Here is a 17,904-nt window from a genome sequence, read left to right on the forward strand (position 1 = left end):
GGAAAGGGTGTGTGGTTTTAGTTTGCTGGATGAGGCAGCACCTGCCTGGGGCCGGGGTGGAAGGGGCTGGCAGGGCCGTTTGTCCGCTGCCGGCTGCGGGCGCACGCCAGGGGAAGGCGAGGGCGGCGGGACGCGGAGGGTTTCCAGCGCCCCGCACGGCAGGGCAGAGGCTCAGCTGCAGGGCACCGGGAGCAGCCGCACGGGGCGAAGCGTCGAGGCGGGGGCGTTGCAGGGGGTAGAGGTGCAGCTGGCAGACCCACCCCGATCCCAGCCCCCGCCAGCAACTGCAGCTGGGAAATGACTTCACTTCATGTTTTGTTTCTCTTCAGCCTTTTAGATAATATTAACAGAGTCCTTGATAAAGATCTAGATTGCAGTTTGGATCTAAAATAACACTCAGACGTTGAGAAGTTCCCCCTTAGGTCTCAACAAAGTGATTAAATCACTGTGTAAAGGAAGTCTCCCACCCAGACCGAAGTGTTTGTGTGTGTATACCTGTGCTCCCTCCACGACCTGTACAGTGGAGAATCCAGAATGCAGGAGCAAGGCAGACCTCTGGGGCACGGAGGTGCTGTGGTTTCTCAAGCAGCACATGAAGCTGCCACCAGCAGTGCCACTGGGCTATGCCGTGACCTGACGTCTGGAAAAATGACTTGCACCGCCGCAGGTTGTGTCTCTTCCCAAGTATTTGCAAGCATCGAGGATGGAACAAAATGTCTGAGACTGGCCCCAGCTCCTGGGGGCTCCCAGCTACTCTTAATAAAAATCAGCTTTGTAGCAGTGCAAGCAGCAGTCTTACTGCTTTTAGATTATTATTCGTTTGAATTTGAACAGGTGCATGAGCCGCTGTGTTGGCAGAAGAGGCATCATTAACACTGAAGGAAGTTAGCTGTAGGTTAACAAGTGAAAGGCTGGGTTTAAAATAGTGACTTTCTGTTGCTCCTAATTCTCTTACCCTGAAGAAGGAGATGGATGAGCTATAGCCCTAGGAAATGCAGAGCAATAGCGCATACTGATTGCTGCAGGGGAAAGGGGCAGCATGGTAAAGGCAGGAACTACAGGAATGTACAGAACAAAAACACACGCACAGAAAAATAAAATATTTGCTTCAACTGGGAAGGCAAGCTGGCCAGTACCAATTTCCAGCTCCCCTGCACGGTGCCTGCAGGGTTCAAATAGGAGCCTTCAGGGGATGAGAGGTCTTGTCAGTACAGGCCATTGCCACAGCTTGACATCTTGGTCATTTTATCTGGGTCATTTTCAGCTGGGTATTATGCAGCAAACAGCAACAAGTTTTGATGATACCAGGAGTGACAAGTTCCGATGTGAAGCAGATGAAGGGAGGCTCTAGAGGATTTTAAAAAGCTGATGGGCTGGCTATACTTCTCTGTGATGGTGGTGGCATAGCACAGATGGACAGACCTCACTCAGCGTGTCTGAACACAACTGCTCTGGCAGCTGGGGAGGTGAAAACTCTTCCCTGGTATGATACATAAGGGAACGTGTGCCCAGCCTGCTGGGCTGGACTAGAAACCTGAAATCCCAGCAGACATAGTGTGGAAGTTGTAGTGAGAAGCAGAGGAATGTGAGAAGCAGCAAGAGGTGGTAAGAAAAATTGCTATAGCTTTTGAGCTATTATGATAGGAAGCACAAAACCAATTGTCAGACTGACAGCACACGTGCTGACACGAAACATCTTCGTGGAAAAAAGGCAGTGCTGGCTTTCCCCTCTGGATGTCAGTGGCTTCTCATCTGCATTTATGGAGCTGAAACATTGTGAGTGTCTTTTTCCAATGGCAGACACTTCCTCTGACTAGAGAGGGGTCTTTCAGCTACCACTGTGTAGTGTGGAAATTGTATACAAAACTAGGGCAGGATGTGGAAGTATATTGGGAGAAAATGCTTGAATTATGTGTCTTTCATTCTGGTCTTAAAAATATAAAGCACGCACGCCCTCATTGCACTGCAGAGGAATAGGGACTGTGACCGCAACCTTGGAAATGAGACAATGATGTGAATAATTCAAGCTTTTTGCATAGGCAGGGCCACAGCAGCCCATTCTTATTCACTAATATCAGCTGAAGTAGGAGTGCTGCTCTGTTCTGCATGGAGTTTTATTTAATAACACCACATAGTGCAGAAAAATAGGTTAAAAAATATATGAGGGTTATTTAGAGCTTGAAAAATCTAAAAAAAAGATTAGACATCTGTTATTGTGGATTCAAATAAGACTCGAATGCTTCCTTAGTACTACTGCTATTGATTTATTTTATTTTATTTTATTTTGCTCAAGTCAACCTAATGCCAAGCTATGAAACTGGCAAAGGAAAAGCTAGTAGCAAAGTTGGTATAGATTTATTTGCTTTACCTTTTCCTTGAACTTGTAAATCTTACCTTATGGAGCTAGCCTTGCTAAGAGACTACTACACCAAGGCAGATAATCAGCTGTACATGCTGAGGTTTTGTATTTGTTTGAGGGCTGGTTTTGTTTTTTTTTTTTTGGCTAAGAGGTGATTATTTAGTATCGCACTGTCAGACTCGCTTTGAATTGTGGGCTTTGGTCCAAGCTGTCCTGCTAGTCAGTCTCCAGGCCAGCCCAGTCACCACAACTGGCTTTAAGTGTCATCACTGGATTTTGATACCATGCTGTCCCACCACCTCCTGGTCAGGCTGTTGTCCGACAGGGTGACTTCAGTCTTCAGTTAGCACTGAGGACACCAGAGACGAGATGGTCTGTGCAGCAGTCTGCATGGACATCAGCATGGGCCAGTCCAGGGCAGCCCTTCTTGTGCTGTGCTCTGGAGAGCAAATTCCTGGAAAGGTAAGGCCAGCACTGCTAGTATCAGGATTACCTTTTTGTTTTAATAGATACTGAGCAGTTTTGCTGAGGGTCCTTTACAAAAACCTTACAGTTCGGAGAGCTTGCTTGATGGAGCGATTATGGCTGTCCTCACGACTTCCTCTTCTCCTCCTTCAAAGACCTCTGCCTTCTGCCAGGCGCTTGGCACCCTCTGGACCGATGCCGACTGCTCCTCAGGGGTGTCCCCCCACCTCTGCAGCCTGCAGAGTAGGCATCTCTGGCGGCCGCGCGGTGCTGGGTCGCAGCCTGTGGTGGTCGGTCAGATGGGTTCTGTTTCTCCGATCCCATGGTCAGGAGCCAGATTTCTTCACTCTTCCTGAAGAAGTGCTGTATGCTAATCACCTGGAAAGTGACCCTTTCCTCTGTTCAGTGGAAGTAGGACCTTGTGTGGCCGTAGGTTTGCATCCTTCCGTGGGAGTGACAGAGTCGTCATCACTTCTGCTCTGCTGAAGCCTCTGCCTTTGCCAGGAGATACTCTGCCAGCAACTAACACCGTTCCCTAAATGAACTACTGCCTACTGAAGAAATATCGGGGTTGAGCATTATGATTACCTTTTCTATGCTTTTTCTGAAATAACTATTGTAACCCTAAAAATACTTTTAAAAAATTAATATTATGTCTTTTAATTGCTTTTGCTATTCTTTACAGTTACTTCTAAGACTGTTTTTTTCCTAAAGCTTCCTAGAAAACATTTCTCCAGCTTTTTTTTTTAACTGGAAGAGATTTAATTGCAGCATATGATAGTGTACTGATTGCATATCATAAGGTTTAAAGTTAGCTTTATAAAACATTGTTATTTCATTTGGGGAGGGCTCAGTAAATTTTTATTGTTGAATGTATTCTAAATTACTTTGTTAAATATGTAGAGTGCTTACAGGATGAAACATATCAGAAGTCGGTAACAAACTAGCGGACAGATTCTCTACTCCTTTGAGCATTGTATAATCATTGACACTTAGGCAAAGCAAGTGTGGGTGCTATTAAAACACTGACAGTATCTTGTAAGTGTTTAATGCAAGGTTTAAATTATAATGTGAGATAACCAGGCACTGGAGAATAGCCCCATAATCAACTCAATCTCACACTGGCAAAACAAGGTCAGATCAAAGACTGTTTTTCCTGCATTGTTAAGAGCGTGTAAACACCTCCCCTTCATTGAACTAACCCTGCAACATGCAACTTTACGAAAATTTATCTAAAATACATTTGTCAGATGAAATATGACTTTGCTTATGCTTGTGTTTCAAAATTTATGCATATGCAGTATTTTGACAACTTTGAAAAGTATTTTTGCTTCAATGCAAAAATTTAGATTTGCAATAATGTAATTTGTTGTGTGATTTTACGGCTTTTTTTTTTTTTTTTTTTTTTTTTTTAGTTTAAAAGATGTTATCCAAAGCGAAGATGTGAAACCCAGGCTGCAGTACATCATGTCTAACCCTTCCTTTTCTATGGTGACAGTTCAAAGTGAAGATAGTGGGATAACTTGGGAAACCAGCTCGAGCAGATCTTCTACTCCCTGGACCTCAGAAACTAGTACAACTTCTGATCTTTACAGTATGGAAAGTTCACCAGTAGGTTCTCCTCCAGGAAAAGTTATCTTTATTATGGATGAAGGTAAGATTGTTCGGAAAAGGAAGCGTAAATCTTCAAATAGAGTACTGATGGCTACAAACTTGAAGGGAGGCCAGGGCAATATGAAACGTGACTTTTCTGGAATGCAGAAGCAAGAATCAAGAACTGTTCTAGGAGATGTGCTGGGCTCCGTGTTTAATGTTGAACAGGTGGAAGCACAAGACACAGATGAGGAAATGTTGGACGACGAAGGTCTAGAGAACATGGCAGAAAAGCCAGTAAAACGTGCTCCGATAAGATCAATATTTAGAGAAAGCAGACTGAGAAAAGTAGGGCCGATCCTTGGAGGACCAGTACAAGCCAGAATCCAGCTGTTCAACTCAATTTTTGGAGGGACTCAGCCAGCCCCTGAAACATTGGAGAAAACCAGAATCCAGAGAAGTAGCTCAGTTTCAGGAGATTCTGAACAGTTCCTTGAAACATCAGTAAAAGAAAGATTGCAGAAGTTCAGTTCACTTTCAGAAGCAACACATCCAAAACCTTTCCAGAAAGGAAGAAGTAGAAATCTTGAAACACCATCAGAGAGAAGGAGGGAGCAAAGACAGCAACCCACAGCACATGCAAATCAAAGCTATTCTTCACCAGCAACGCCTCTTGAAAAACGGCTTACTAATAAAGAGGATGTTTCATCTGAAAATATTAAACCCATTAAAATGAAAGATAAACCAAGAAGATTTTCAAGCTTTGTTGCAGAAACAGCTCTCCAACGTGGAGAAAGAAAAGACAGACAATCTCTTCTGGAGATTCCAAATCAGATATCAGGACAGTCACTGAAGTCCTGCCCTCCTGAAGAAGCCAAAAAGCAGCCAAGTTATTCACCTGTGGCCAAAACGTCAATAACAGAGCAATCAGCCTCCATTTCATTAGAGTCTGACGCTAAATCAGAGAAAAAAGTGCCGCTTCCTTCAGCTGAAACTGCAAACAAGAAACCAGACCAATCCCTGCTGACAGCCTCAGATCTTCTGGATGAACCGATGGAGCAGAAAATTCAGCCCAATTGTGCACCACAGTCTGTTTCAGCAGATTTTGTTAATGAATTAAGTAGACAAAGTACCCAGCCTATTTTGCCTACAGCATGCATGTCAGAACATGTCTCAGAATCCCCTGAGAGGGAAGCACAGAAGTCAGCAGTTCAATCTTACTTACCTAGTGCTCCATCAGCTAAAGCCGAATATTCCACCCTATCTGAAACAAGACAGGAGGATATTATTCCTCAGTCATCAGAAACCGCACAGTCTGAGTCTGGACACGTGCTATTACCACATTCTGTAGATGAAACAGAGAAGCAAGAAACTGAGTGTCATTCATCAACAACTGCACAGTTAGAAACTGAGTATTCAGGTCTATTGTATTCTGCTAAAATAAAAGAGAGTCAAAAGACCCCATCACCAGAAAACAAAAATGTTCATTTAAAGAAGCAAACAGAATCCAAGGAGCAAGAAATTAAACTAAATTTACCTATTCATGAAAAGACAGATTCTAAATATTTTGGCATTTCATATCCTGTTCACACAGAAACACAAGAAATTCAGAAAACTTCAGCCGTAAATAAAGGAGTAGAAGTGGATCACCCTGATTTTTCCTTTGAAAAGACTAAACAAGTAAAGAGTGCACAAATGGAGATGAAGCATCCAAATTTGTCATATTCCAGCAAAGAAATTGGGGAATCAGAGGGAACAGAGATGGAGACAGAGCATCCGGACTTCTCTTTTTCCAGGGAAGAAACAGAGGAATCAGAGTGTGCAAAACTGGAGACAGAATATCCAGAATTGCTTTTTTCCACAAAAGAAACAGAGGAATTGGAGAGTGCAAAACTGGAGACAGAACATCCAGATTTCTTATATTCCAGGGAAGAAACAGAGGAATTGGAGAGTGCCCAGCTGGAAACAGAGCACCCAGATTTCTCACATTCCATAGAAAAAACAGAGGAATCGGAGAGTGCACAACCGGAGACAGAGCATCCAGATTTTTTTTCCAAGGAAGAAACAGAAGAATCAGAGAGTGCACAGCTGGAGATGGATCATCCAGATTTTTCTTTTTCCAGGGAAGAAGCAGAGGAATTGGAGAGTGCTCAACTGGAGACAGAGCATCCAGATTTCTCATATTCCAGAGGAGAAATGGTGGAATCGGAGAGTGCACAGCTGGAGATGGCAGATCCAGACTTTTCTTTTTCCAGGGGAGAAACAGAGGAATCGGAGAGTGCTCAACTGGAGACAGAGCACCCAGGTTCCTCATACTCCAAAGAAGAAATGGTGGAATCGGAGAGTGCACAGCTGGAGATGGATCATCCAGATTTTTCTTTTTCCAGGGGAGAAACAGAGGAATCGGAGAGTGCTCAACTGGAGGCAGAGCATCCAGATTCCTCATATTCCAGAGGAGAAATGGTGGAATCGGAGAGTGCACAGCTGGAGATGGCAGATCCAGACTTTTCTTTTTCCAGGGGAGAAACAGAGGAATCGGAGAGTGCTCAACTGGAGACAGAGCGCCCAGGTTCCTCATACTCCAAAGAAGAAATGGTAGAATCGGAGAGTGCACAGCTGGAGATGGATCATCCAGATTTTTCTTTTTCCAGGGGAGAAACAGAGGAATCAGAGAGTGCTCAACTGGAGGCAGAGCACCCAGATTCCTCATATTCCAGAGGAGAAATGGTGGAATCGGAGAGTGCACAGCTGGAGATGGCAGATCCAGACTTTTCTTTTTCCAGAGAAGAAGCAGAGAAATCAGAAAGTGCACAGTGGGAAACAGAACATCAGGAGGTTTTATTTTCCAGGGAAGAAACAGAAAAACAAAAATCTGTTCCTTTTGAACTGGAACAGTCAGAGTCTTATTCCCCTGAACAAGCAGAGCAAGAAGCAGCACAGCTTGCACTGGTACCTTCAGATTTCTCATGTTTGATGGAAAAAGCAGAGAAAGAAAACACTACAGAGCTCCAGCTGGTACATCCAGATATATCTGATTCCACCAGAAGAGCTGAGACACAGCAAACTGGGTATCTGGAAACAGCACTTTCAGATTTACCATATCCCATGAATAAAAGAAAGCAGCAAGAATGGGCACAAGCAGATGAGGACAATTCTTTTACGTCATATTTCGGTGACAAAGAAGAGCAACCACAGCCTGTACAGCAGGATTCACAACCTGGAGGTAAGCTGTATTCCCGTGCCAAGGGAATGCGAGGAGAAACTACTCAACTGCGGTCAGAGCATCCAGTTTTGTCATATTCTACTGGAAAAGAACAGCAACAGAAAACCTCACAGCTGAGGACAGAAGAGCCAGAGATGACGTATTGCACTGTCAAAACAGAACAACGGGAAATATTGCAACCAAGGTTGGAGCAAGCAGATTTGCCATATTCCCATGGAGAAACAGCACAAGAAGCTGTACAAAAACACTTAGAGGGTCCAGAGCCATCATGTTTCATTAGTGAAGCAGAGCAACATGAAAATGTGCAACTAACTTCAGAAAATAGGGACTTCTCATTTACCACTGGAGAAGTAATGCAAGAAGGAGAGGAGTCAGGACCTTTGGGCTCCTCACGTTCAACCGACAGAGCAAAGACCTTGGAAATGGCACAACTGGAGCAGGAGCAATCGCTTCCCTCCTGTTCCACTGCTGGTAGTCAGGAACAGGAAACCACACCACTGGATGTGGCCCAGCCAGATGTATCATATTCCTTTGGCAGAATGGAACGTCAAGATATAGCGAAGAAAGAGCTAGAACAGCAAGAAACAGTCCAACAGAAAGCTATGCAAATGGAAGTGGAGTATTCAGATTTGTTAGAAACCTGGGGGAAAGAAGAGCCACAGGTCATAGACCAAATTAATTTAGGACAGCAAGAAACAGCTCAACCAGAGTTAGTGCATCCGTCTTTGCCATATTCTCTCAGTGAACAAACGCAAAAAGAAATGCAAACAGAGCCAGCATATCCAGAACGGACATTCTGTGTAAGTACAGAAACGCAGGAAGAAATGACACAACACAAATCAGAGAAACCATTTCTTTCAAGTTTTACTGGCAAAACAGAGCAACAAGAAATAGTACATCCAGAGCTGGAGCAAATATTTTTGCCACCTTCCAGTGGAAAAGAAGCTCCACTGGAAATGGAAATTACTTCAGAATATCCAGATTTGTCATATTCCTTTCACGAAGCTGAAAAACAGAAAAAGTTGAAACATCCAACCTTACCGTTTCGTTTGAAGCAACAAGAAACTACACCACTGGTGATGGAACATCCACATTTTTCATGCGACAGTGGTGAAGCAAAACTAGGTGACACCATAGAGCAGGAGTCAGGACATCCAGAGCTCTTGTACTCCATGGGAGAAACACAAGGACAATCAGAACATTTGGATTCACCAGGAACCCTCAGTGAAGCAGCACAAAATGAAAGTATGGAAGTGGAATCTAAATCCTCAAATTTGACATGTTCTGATGGCCAAGAAAACCAGCAAGAAACTTCACAATTGGATTCAAAATATCCAGATTTATCATTTTCCTTTGGTAAAGCCAAAGAACAAGCAACTCAAGAGTTTGAGTCTAAATATCAAGCATTGCCTAAAATGGCCAGAAAAAGAGCTTCTCCAGCAACTGCACAAATAGAGTCAAAACATCCAGATTTCCTTGGCAAAGCAAATGAGCCGGAAATTGCACCATGGGAAATGAAGCATCCTGATTTGTCACATTGCACTGATGAGACAAACCAACAAGAAGTAGTAGTGTTGGATCAGAAACACAGAAAAATTTCTGTTGGCAGAGAAAAGCAGCAGCAAACCCCAAAACAGGAGTTAGAGCAAGAAAAGTTATCACATTCTGCTGGTAAATCAGAGAAATTAAAACATGCCCAGGAGGACTTGGAACAACCAGATTTATCATTTTGCATTGATAGGCCAGATGATGAAATAGCCCCACCAGAGGCAGGACACGCTGATGTGATATATCCTCTGGATACCACAGAGGTGCAACGACGAGAATCGGAGCAAACAGGTTTAACTTACCCCTTTGGAAAAGCAGAACAGAAAACGGTTCAGCCAGAAGTGGAAATTCCACGTGTGGCCCATTCTGTGGGTATGACGGAAGAAGAAGAAATGGCAGAACCAGGGCAGGGACATCCTGACTTGCCTTATTCCATTTTCAAAGCAGGAGGACTGGAAACTGCACAGCTGAAACCTGAACACTCTGGTCTAGCATGCTCCCTCGACAAAGTGCAAGAAACAACCCAGTTGGGGTTGGAACAGCCGGATGCGTTGTATGTTCATGACAAAACAGAACAACTCCCGCCTGCCCAGCTGGACCTCGGCCACGCAGACTTGGCATCCCCCGCCAACGAAGTGGGGCAGCAAGGGATGGTGCACGCAGCCTTGGGATGCCCTGATGAGGGACAGTCTGTTAGCAGAGCAGAGCACCCACAAGCTGCAAAAGATAAACTAGGAGCTCCGGATGCATCACCTCATGGTGGAAAAGCAGAGCCAAAGCATCCTGATTTCTCATATTCTATTGACAAAATGCAGACACAAGAAACTACACAACTGGGATTAGGAAAACCAGACCTACCATCTTGGCCTGGCAAAACAGAGCGAGCACAAACTGCTCAAGAGGAGCAGCCAGGCTTCCTGTATTCCTTCAAAAAAGCTGCACAAGGAGAGAAAGCACAGCCAGAATTGGGACATTCACAGTTATCTTATTCTGTTAGTGAGGCAGAACAAGAAACTGCACATGCAAAATCAAACCGTTCAGATTTATCCGCTGGCAGATTAGAACACCATGAAATCATACAACCAGAGGCAGAACTAATGGATTTATCAAGTTCAGTTGGTGAAACACAGCAACCTCAAATGGCTGAAGTGGATTTGCAGTATCCGGATTTGTTGCATTCCACTGGCACAGTACAGCAACAAGAAAAGATTCAACCAGAGCAGGAACAGCCAGGTGATTTTTCTTTGTCTCTCAGCAAAGAAGAGCAATGGGAAGGTGCAGGAATGCAGGCAGAACACCCTGAGCTGCAGTGCTCTATAGGGAAAATAGAAGGACTGCAAAATTCCCAAGCAAAATCAGAATATGCAGATTTGTCATTCTCTGTTAGCACAGCAGAACCTCATAAAACAACACAGCCAGAGTTGAAAGAACACGATTTGTTGCATTCTTTTGTCAAAACAAAGCCATCATGGTCTGCCCCACTGGAGTCTGAGCATCCAGATGTCTCAGATGCCATGGGCAAAGTATTGCACCCTGATTTGTCCTCTCCTGTTAGTGAAGAAGAAAAAAGTGCACAACTGGAGGTCAAACAGGAGAGGGGAAGCTATACATTACACCCAGAGGAAACAGTGCGACTGAAATTGGAACAGCCAATGTTGTCAAGTTCTCGTGGCACAGCACAGCAACCAAAGGAAGGGGAATTCCTGGACTTCTTGAATTCCTCTGGCAAAAAAGAGCAACAAGAAATGGCAAAACAAGAGTTGGAGCATTCAGATTTATCATACTCCACTGATAAAACACAGCAACAAGAAACCACACAACTTGGGTTAGGACAACCAGGTTTATCATCTTGCCCTGGGAAGACAGAGCAACCACAAAGTGTTCAAATGGAAGCAGAGCATCAGGGCTTGCTACATTTCACTGGCAAAATTGAACAGCAGGGAACAGCACAACCAGAGGTTGATAATCCAGATTTATCATATTCCAGTGACAAAGTAGAACAGCCACCGGCTACAGAACGGAAATCAGAGCAGCCTGTAACACCCCATCCCATTGGAAAAACAAAGCAACAAGGAATAGCACATCCAGAGCAGGAATTTCCCGATTTACCATATTCCATTTGCAAAACACTGTCACAAGAAGCAACACAAATGGACCTAGAGCAACAAGATTTAACATGTGCCCTTGTTAAAACAGATGAAATGCAAACTGTGCAAGGTGAACTGGAACATAGAGGTTTGTTGTACTCTTCTGGCAAAAGAGAACAAGAAATTGTATTGTCAGTGTTGCAACATCCACAGCTATCTTGCCCTGTTAGAGAAATAGAAGAGGAAGCTACAAATCAGAAATCAAACTATCCAGATTTGTCATATTCTATTGGTCGACAAGAACAGCATAAAAGTGAACAACCAGAGGTGGAAGAAATGGATTTGTCCTATCCAGCGGGCAAATCAGAGCACTCACAACCTGCCCAAAAAGTACTGCAGCAGCCAGAGCTTTTGGAGTCCTTCGGCAAACTAGAGGAAAAGGGAATGGCCCAGCCTGGCTTTTTGCACTCCCTTGGTGAAGAAAAGCAGAAACCAGCTTCACCATTAGACTTAGTGCAACCAGGTTTGTCACATTTCCTTGGCAAAACAGAAAAACAGGAAACTGCACAAGCAGGGTTCGTGCCTTCTGATTTTTCATATTCCACAGGAAAAGCAGAACAGTTGCAAATGGAACGACTGAAATCAAAACGTCCAGATTTGTCATATTCTCTTGGCAAAGCAGAGACTCGTGGAATGAAACCACCAGATTTATTGTACTCTCATGGCAATGCAGAGCAACCACAGACTGCCCAGCTGGAGCATTCAGAGACATCCTATTTCAAGGGTGAAATGGAGCAAAGGGATGGGGCCCAAGCTGAACTGCAGTGCATTAATTTGCAGTACTCCGTTGTTGAAACAGAGCAACCAGAAACACCTTCTGTATCCTATACCTTTGGCAGGACTGAGGAGCAGGGAACTGCACAACCGGACTTTGAACGATCAGATTTATTAAGTCCTACTGACAAAGCAGAAAAGCATGAAAAAGCCCTGCTGAGACCAGGGCATTCAGAGAAGCAAGACACTGGGGCTACTTCATCTCTAACTGCTCATTTGGAAACTAAACAAGATTCATCCTTTTCCATTGAGGAAACAGAGAGCCAACCATATTCATCTTTTTCTGAACAAACAGTGTCTGTACCTTTGGGTGTTTCACATTCTGTCTCTGAAACAAAACCAGAAGGAAGTCCGCAGTCTTCACCTGTAACTGGAGGCCTGTCCCCCAAGCACTTAGATTTATCTTACACCCACTGTAAAACAGAGCAGACAGAAACTGCCCAGCCTGTTTCAGGTTTCTTCTTTGCAAGAAAAGAAGCAGAGAATACAAAAATTCATCTACATTTGCCTGTGGCTGCACAGTCAGAGGCTGAACATGTAATTTTACCTGAAACAGAGAGAGAACAGACTCCACATTACTTTCATGCAGCTACGCAATTAGAATCTGAAGAATTAAATTTATCATATTCTACAGAAAAAGCAGGAACTCTGGAAAGTCAAGATTATTTAACTGTATCTTCAAATTTGGAGTCTAAGCCTTCAGTTCCATTTTATTCAGCTGATGAAACACATCAGCAAGAAATAGAACCTTATTCAAAACCAGCCTCTGAGTATTTGGTTCCCACATGGTCCCTTGCTGAACAAGAAAAGCAAAGCATGCAGCCACTTATTCGCCAGTCTGCACAATCAAAGTATAAACATGTAATTCCACCACATGATGAAAAGGAATTGCAAAAAATTCAGCTCTGTTCACCTAAAGCAGCAAGCTTGAAGACAGAGCAGTTGGAAAGCATGTCTCTAATGCAAACACAAGACCAAAATGAGCAAGAATCTCAAGATCGTTTGTTGGACACAAAATATTTGTCATCAGAGCAGCTAAGAAGTCCCCCCAAATTCACTGCTGAGCAGGATAAGCAAGAAATACAACCTGATGTGCGGACAGTGCTGAGGTCGGTGACCACAGAGTCAAAGATGACTGCTGTAGCAGACCGGCAAGCAGTGTCATCAGATTCACTTGTACCTTTTCATACATTACCTGAAAAGTCAGTATCAGTGGTTTTCACTGATGATGAAAAGAAACAAAATATTCCATCATCTTTCGTAGGCATGCTTGGAAAGCAATCTAGCATAATTTCAGGCATTTATACTGAAGGAGAGGATAGATGTGAAATGCAGCCATATTTTGCAGACCAAAAGCATACATCCTTAGAGCATCTGGGAGCTGTTTCATCAGATCTTGTCTATGAAACAGTGACACACAAAACTCAGCACTGTTCTGGTGAACAGGGCAGCCTTTCTTCAGCAGAGATGAAGTCCATTAGCTCTAGTTCTGATGAAAAGCAGAATCCAGATATTCCATCTTTTGGGCTAGCTAGCTGGCTGGCGGAAGAGGTGAAAGCTCACTCAATTAGTCCAATAAGAGCTACAGAAGTAGACAGGCAAGGAGTTCAACTTTCTCCAAATGAAGCTTCTGATTTTGGATCAAAACAATTCCCAGCTGGAAGTTGCACAGAACTTACAGTTCATGGTGCTGCAAAGAATAAAGGAGATATGTTTAGAGCTTCTGATGCACTGTCAAGTGAAATTTCCCACAGAGTGTCCTCAGAAACTAGTCACAGAGCGCAAAGGTATGATTTACCATCTCCGGCAGGAGATAATCCAGGTCCAGACAAAGTTCCAGAGCATGAAACTAGGATTGGAAACCCTACAAAAAAGGAAGCAATGGAACATCCAGAGGTAGACAAAGTGCCTGAAGTGCCTGAACATGACTTGAGAGAAGAGGAAGAAATGGAACATGTGAGCGCTGTAGAAGACAGTCAGCATGCTCCGGAGCCTACTGAACAAAAAGATCTATTTAATATAATTTCAGAAGGTTATGAAATACTCAATATTCATGCTCCTACACATATTTCTTCTGTTGATCAAGAAGAAAGTAAACACATGCCAGATAAACTACAATACTTGGAAACAAATCCTTCGTTTAAAAGAAAATTAGCTGATGATGGCCATAGAGCCCTAGCTTCTGGAACAATTACAGAAATTTCAGAAGGCTCAGTGTTGGGAAAGCCTGCAAGCCATGAACTAAAAGACTTGGTCAAAAATGATGATGTTAAGGAAACTGGAGAAACACAACAAGAAAATCCCATGTTGCCAGAAAACAATAATAATGCAGTGTTGGATCCTAATAATGGTACAGCTGATATGGATTATTTTGAAAAATATACACTGATTGATGACAAATCCCCAGTTAAGCCACATTTTGAAAGACCAAGTTCATTGTTTCCTGTGACAGAAGACCCCAACGAACCTGTGGAAGAAGCTATGTCTTTTAAAGGAAGTGCTGAGGTAGATACTTTGGAAAAGGAGTTTTCCTTACTTGAGGATCTGGATGAAGTCTTTTACGGTACTGTGAAAGGAGAAAGCAAAATGCAGTCCTATGCAGATGCTCCAAAACCTTTACCTCTGCAGAAATCAATTGACATTAGCAGTAAAAAGGTTACAAATGTAGAAGATGAACGGAAGTCACCAGGGACCCCACTCTTTGATTCAGAAGAAGGAGTGCTAGAACGATCTCTGTTGTTCCCTACCACTGTTGCTGCAGTTAATCCAGAACTTCTAGAGGAGCCACCTGCTCTGTCGTTTTTATACAAGGACCTCTATGCAGAAGCAGTAGGAGAAAAGACAAAGGATGAGACTCCTTCTGATGAGGAAAGTGGTAATTCTAATGCGTCTTTCCCTAGTAGAAATTCAGACACAGATGATGGAACGGGAATATATTTTGAAAAATACATTCTTAAAGATGAAATTCCAAGTAAGGCTATAGGGCCTCAAAAGGATCAGATACCAGAGAATGAGTTCTTTAGTGGAGAAATTTCAGTTCAGAGTTCAGAGGACAAACACAAGCAGGGTTCTGATAATGTTCAACACGTAAGAACTGAGGTTCTGCCAGAAAGGGGTGTTGTGGAGAAAGTCCACATTGACAGTGACATTCAAGCAACAATTTGTAAACCAATGCATGCCATTCCTTTTGGAAGCAAAGCAATTCTTTCAGGTGCAAGAAGTGATACCACTGAACAAAGAGAAGAAGAAAACATGCCTGTAGAAACAACTGAGGAGTTGCCAGAGCAATCAAGTCATCAAGTGTATAGTCAACTAGCGGATTATCAGGGAGCTGCATATCAAGAAGCTAGTAATAAGCAGGAAGAACAGCATAAAATAACAGCAGTTCCTGAAATGGAAAAATATGTCCCATATGTCCGGACTCCTGTTGAAGACAGTGAAGATGATCAGTATACCCAGGAAAATCTTTCACGTGTCCCTACCATTCAGCAAACAGAGAAGCAAGATTTGCAAAGAGAGGAGCAGCACCATGATGTTTATGAAGATCTCGCTGAGTCAATGGACTATGAAGTGATTACACAAGAAGAACTTTTGCAAGATGAGATATCTTCTCAATTCACACATGAGGAGCTATTATTTGAAGACCGGGACTCTTTTGAGCATGTTGGTGATAGTTATGAACTTGTTGATGAGCCAGAGCAAAGAACTCCTGTTGAGCTTGAAGATTCAGGCTTTGTGGTGATGTATCCTGAAAAATCAACAACAAACATTCCTCAAGTTGAGAGTCCACAAAGAGAGCTGAAAAAAGGGCAAGCAGACACATACTGTTACCACTGCAAATGCCCAATATCTGCTATTGACAAGCTTTTTGGAGAACATAAAGACCATGAAGTCACAACACTAGATGCTGCTGCAGCCAAGATGAAGGTAAGAATTAATTTGGGTGAGGGAAGGAGCTAGTGAAGCTAATTTCTCCAGACCTCCTGTGTTGTCAGGGGAGAGGCTTCAGAGAGCAGTCCAGAAGCTAAATCAGAGTATCTATAAAATAAAAACTATTCCTAAACACCTGTTAGAGACCTTGAAGGGAGACTATCTTATTAAGGTATTCTCTACAGTCCTAGGCTTGCTAAACTGATATTTTTATTTGTTCGTAAGTTTGAATGACGTTGATATATGTAGCTGTTACCAGACTTTCCATCTTTTAGCCTGCTCACTTGTGTAAGTTTGTTCTGGTTTGTATGAGTAGGGAGGGAAATGGGAAGAGTGTTGTTTCTATGAAAAGAAAATTTTACTAACAGCAGCTCATTTCATTTGACAAGGTACAGAAGCTGCCATATGTGGGGACCAGTATCATCATAAAGTCTTCCCCATCCCAGTTACATGTGTTGGTTGCTTGGAGATTTTAGACAAGTTACACAGTTTACACTACACAGTTTTGTTGAAACTCCATCCTCATTTTCTGTTCAGTTCATGTTCATCTATGCCAACAGTGTTTTAGCTATAGCGCAAGCAAGAGTTTAGCAAGTCCTGCTTATTCCCACTATCTCTAAGCTGTACCACTCTAAAAGATAGACAAAAATGCCCTCCATTTCAGTAGCCTAGTCCTTTGCTATCAGTACTAGTGAAAATGCTTTCGTTTCTGTGGAAGCTATTCTTCATTAAATTGCAGTTCTGCTTGTGAAAACAGCATGCATGTGATGTCTCATTTTTCCCATATCAGATTTGTTCATGTACAAGTATACAGATGTTCCTTTTTTGGTTACCAGCTATGTAATCTCACCCCGCTATCTGAAAGGTGAAGTCTCTTTTCTGGCACATGTTCGGTTGACAGTAATACAGATTTTGTGTAATTTCATTAAAATTCCAGAAGGGCTTGTATTGATGGTATTTATGTTATCTTTGTGTTAACTCATATGCAAGAAAGAGAAATTAAAAGTAGGAGGAGCCAATGTGGCAGTTTCAAATATCAGTATTTACAAACTATCTCCATGGTGTGCAGATGTATGACAGCAGAGTTGCTTTTTATATATGGCTGTTCTTGCTTGACTTAGAAGTGATAATTAGCCACCAGTAAGTCAGTAATAAAGTCACAGACCCCAACCCATCCCTCAAATGTACCTGCATTGCAGCGAGTCAAGTTAAGCCGCAAATAAACGTCCCATGATATCACTCCCTGGCTGCGGAGCACAGACATGAAGCCAATATTGAATCTGGCCGTAACACAGGCTTGGCTTCACATGATTTCTAGCACTCAGGGCTCAGGTTACTCTGAGACAGCATTTGTATGTTTCTTGTTACTTCTGTATAATTACTGAGAAAACATTAAATAGCAAAATGCTTGTTACCTGAATTTTACATGTAGGAACATAGCTTCACAGTAAAGGAAATGAGCTATGGATGGTGTCTGTCAGATTTTATAGGTTATCTTGACAAACAGAAGTTTGCTTCTGAATCTTGGTGATTTGCCCTAAATATTTATAAAGTGAGCCTTCAGTTGTACAGTCCAATGTGATTTTTATAATTAATGGGAAGTTATATGGTAGTTTTCAACAGATCTAGCTGTAGAAGGTTGTCATAATAGGAAGCTGTTTTCAAAGGAAGTTAACGTTCCTTTTAGATTTATGCCAGCTAATTAAAACTAAGTATTTTTATAAATTATAAATTGCACCTGAGCAGATGGCCAGCTTGCTTTCACGAAAGGTCAAGAAGGGCTAAGAAAAAGTTCTGAGTCGTCTCCGATGCCTGTTGTCCCTTGGACTGTTTTTGTTTCCACATCTAATTCAACCAGTGATTTT

The 17,904-nt window shown here is 42.8% G+C and overlaps 1 protein-coding gene across 1 annotated transcript in view; it reads left to right on the forward strand.

Moving 5' to 3' along the window:
• LOC142075279 (uncharacterized) overlaps positions 1 to 17,904 on the forward strand; it is a 51,653-nt gene that overhangs the window by 4,536 nt on the left and 29,213 nt on the right. The window contains exon 2 of the mRNA XM_075136441.1: positions 4,240 to 16,036. Coding sequence (XP_074992542.1) covers positions 4,240 to 16,036 — 11,797 coding nt within the window. The remainder of the gene's footprint in view (positions 1 to 4,239; positions 16,037 to 17,904) is intronic.

Source organism: Calonectris borealis, chromosome Z (assembly GCF_964195595.1).
Source record: "Calonectris borealis chromosome Z, bCalBor7.hap1.2, whole genome shotgun sequence".
Classification (NCBI taxonomy): domain Eukaryota; kingdom Metazoa; phylum Chordata; class Aves; order Procellariiformes; family Procellariidae; genus Calonectris; species Calonectris borealis.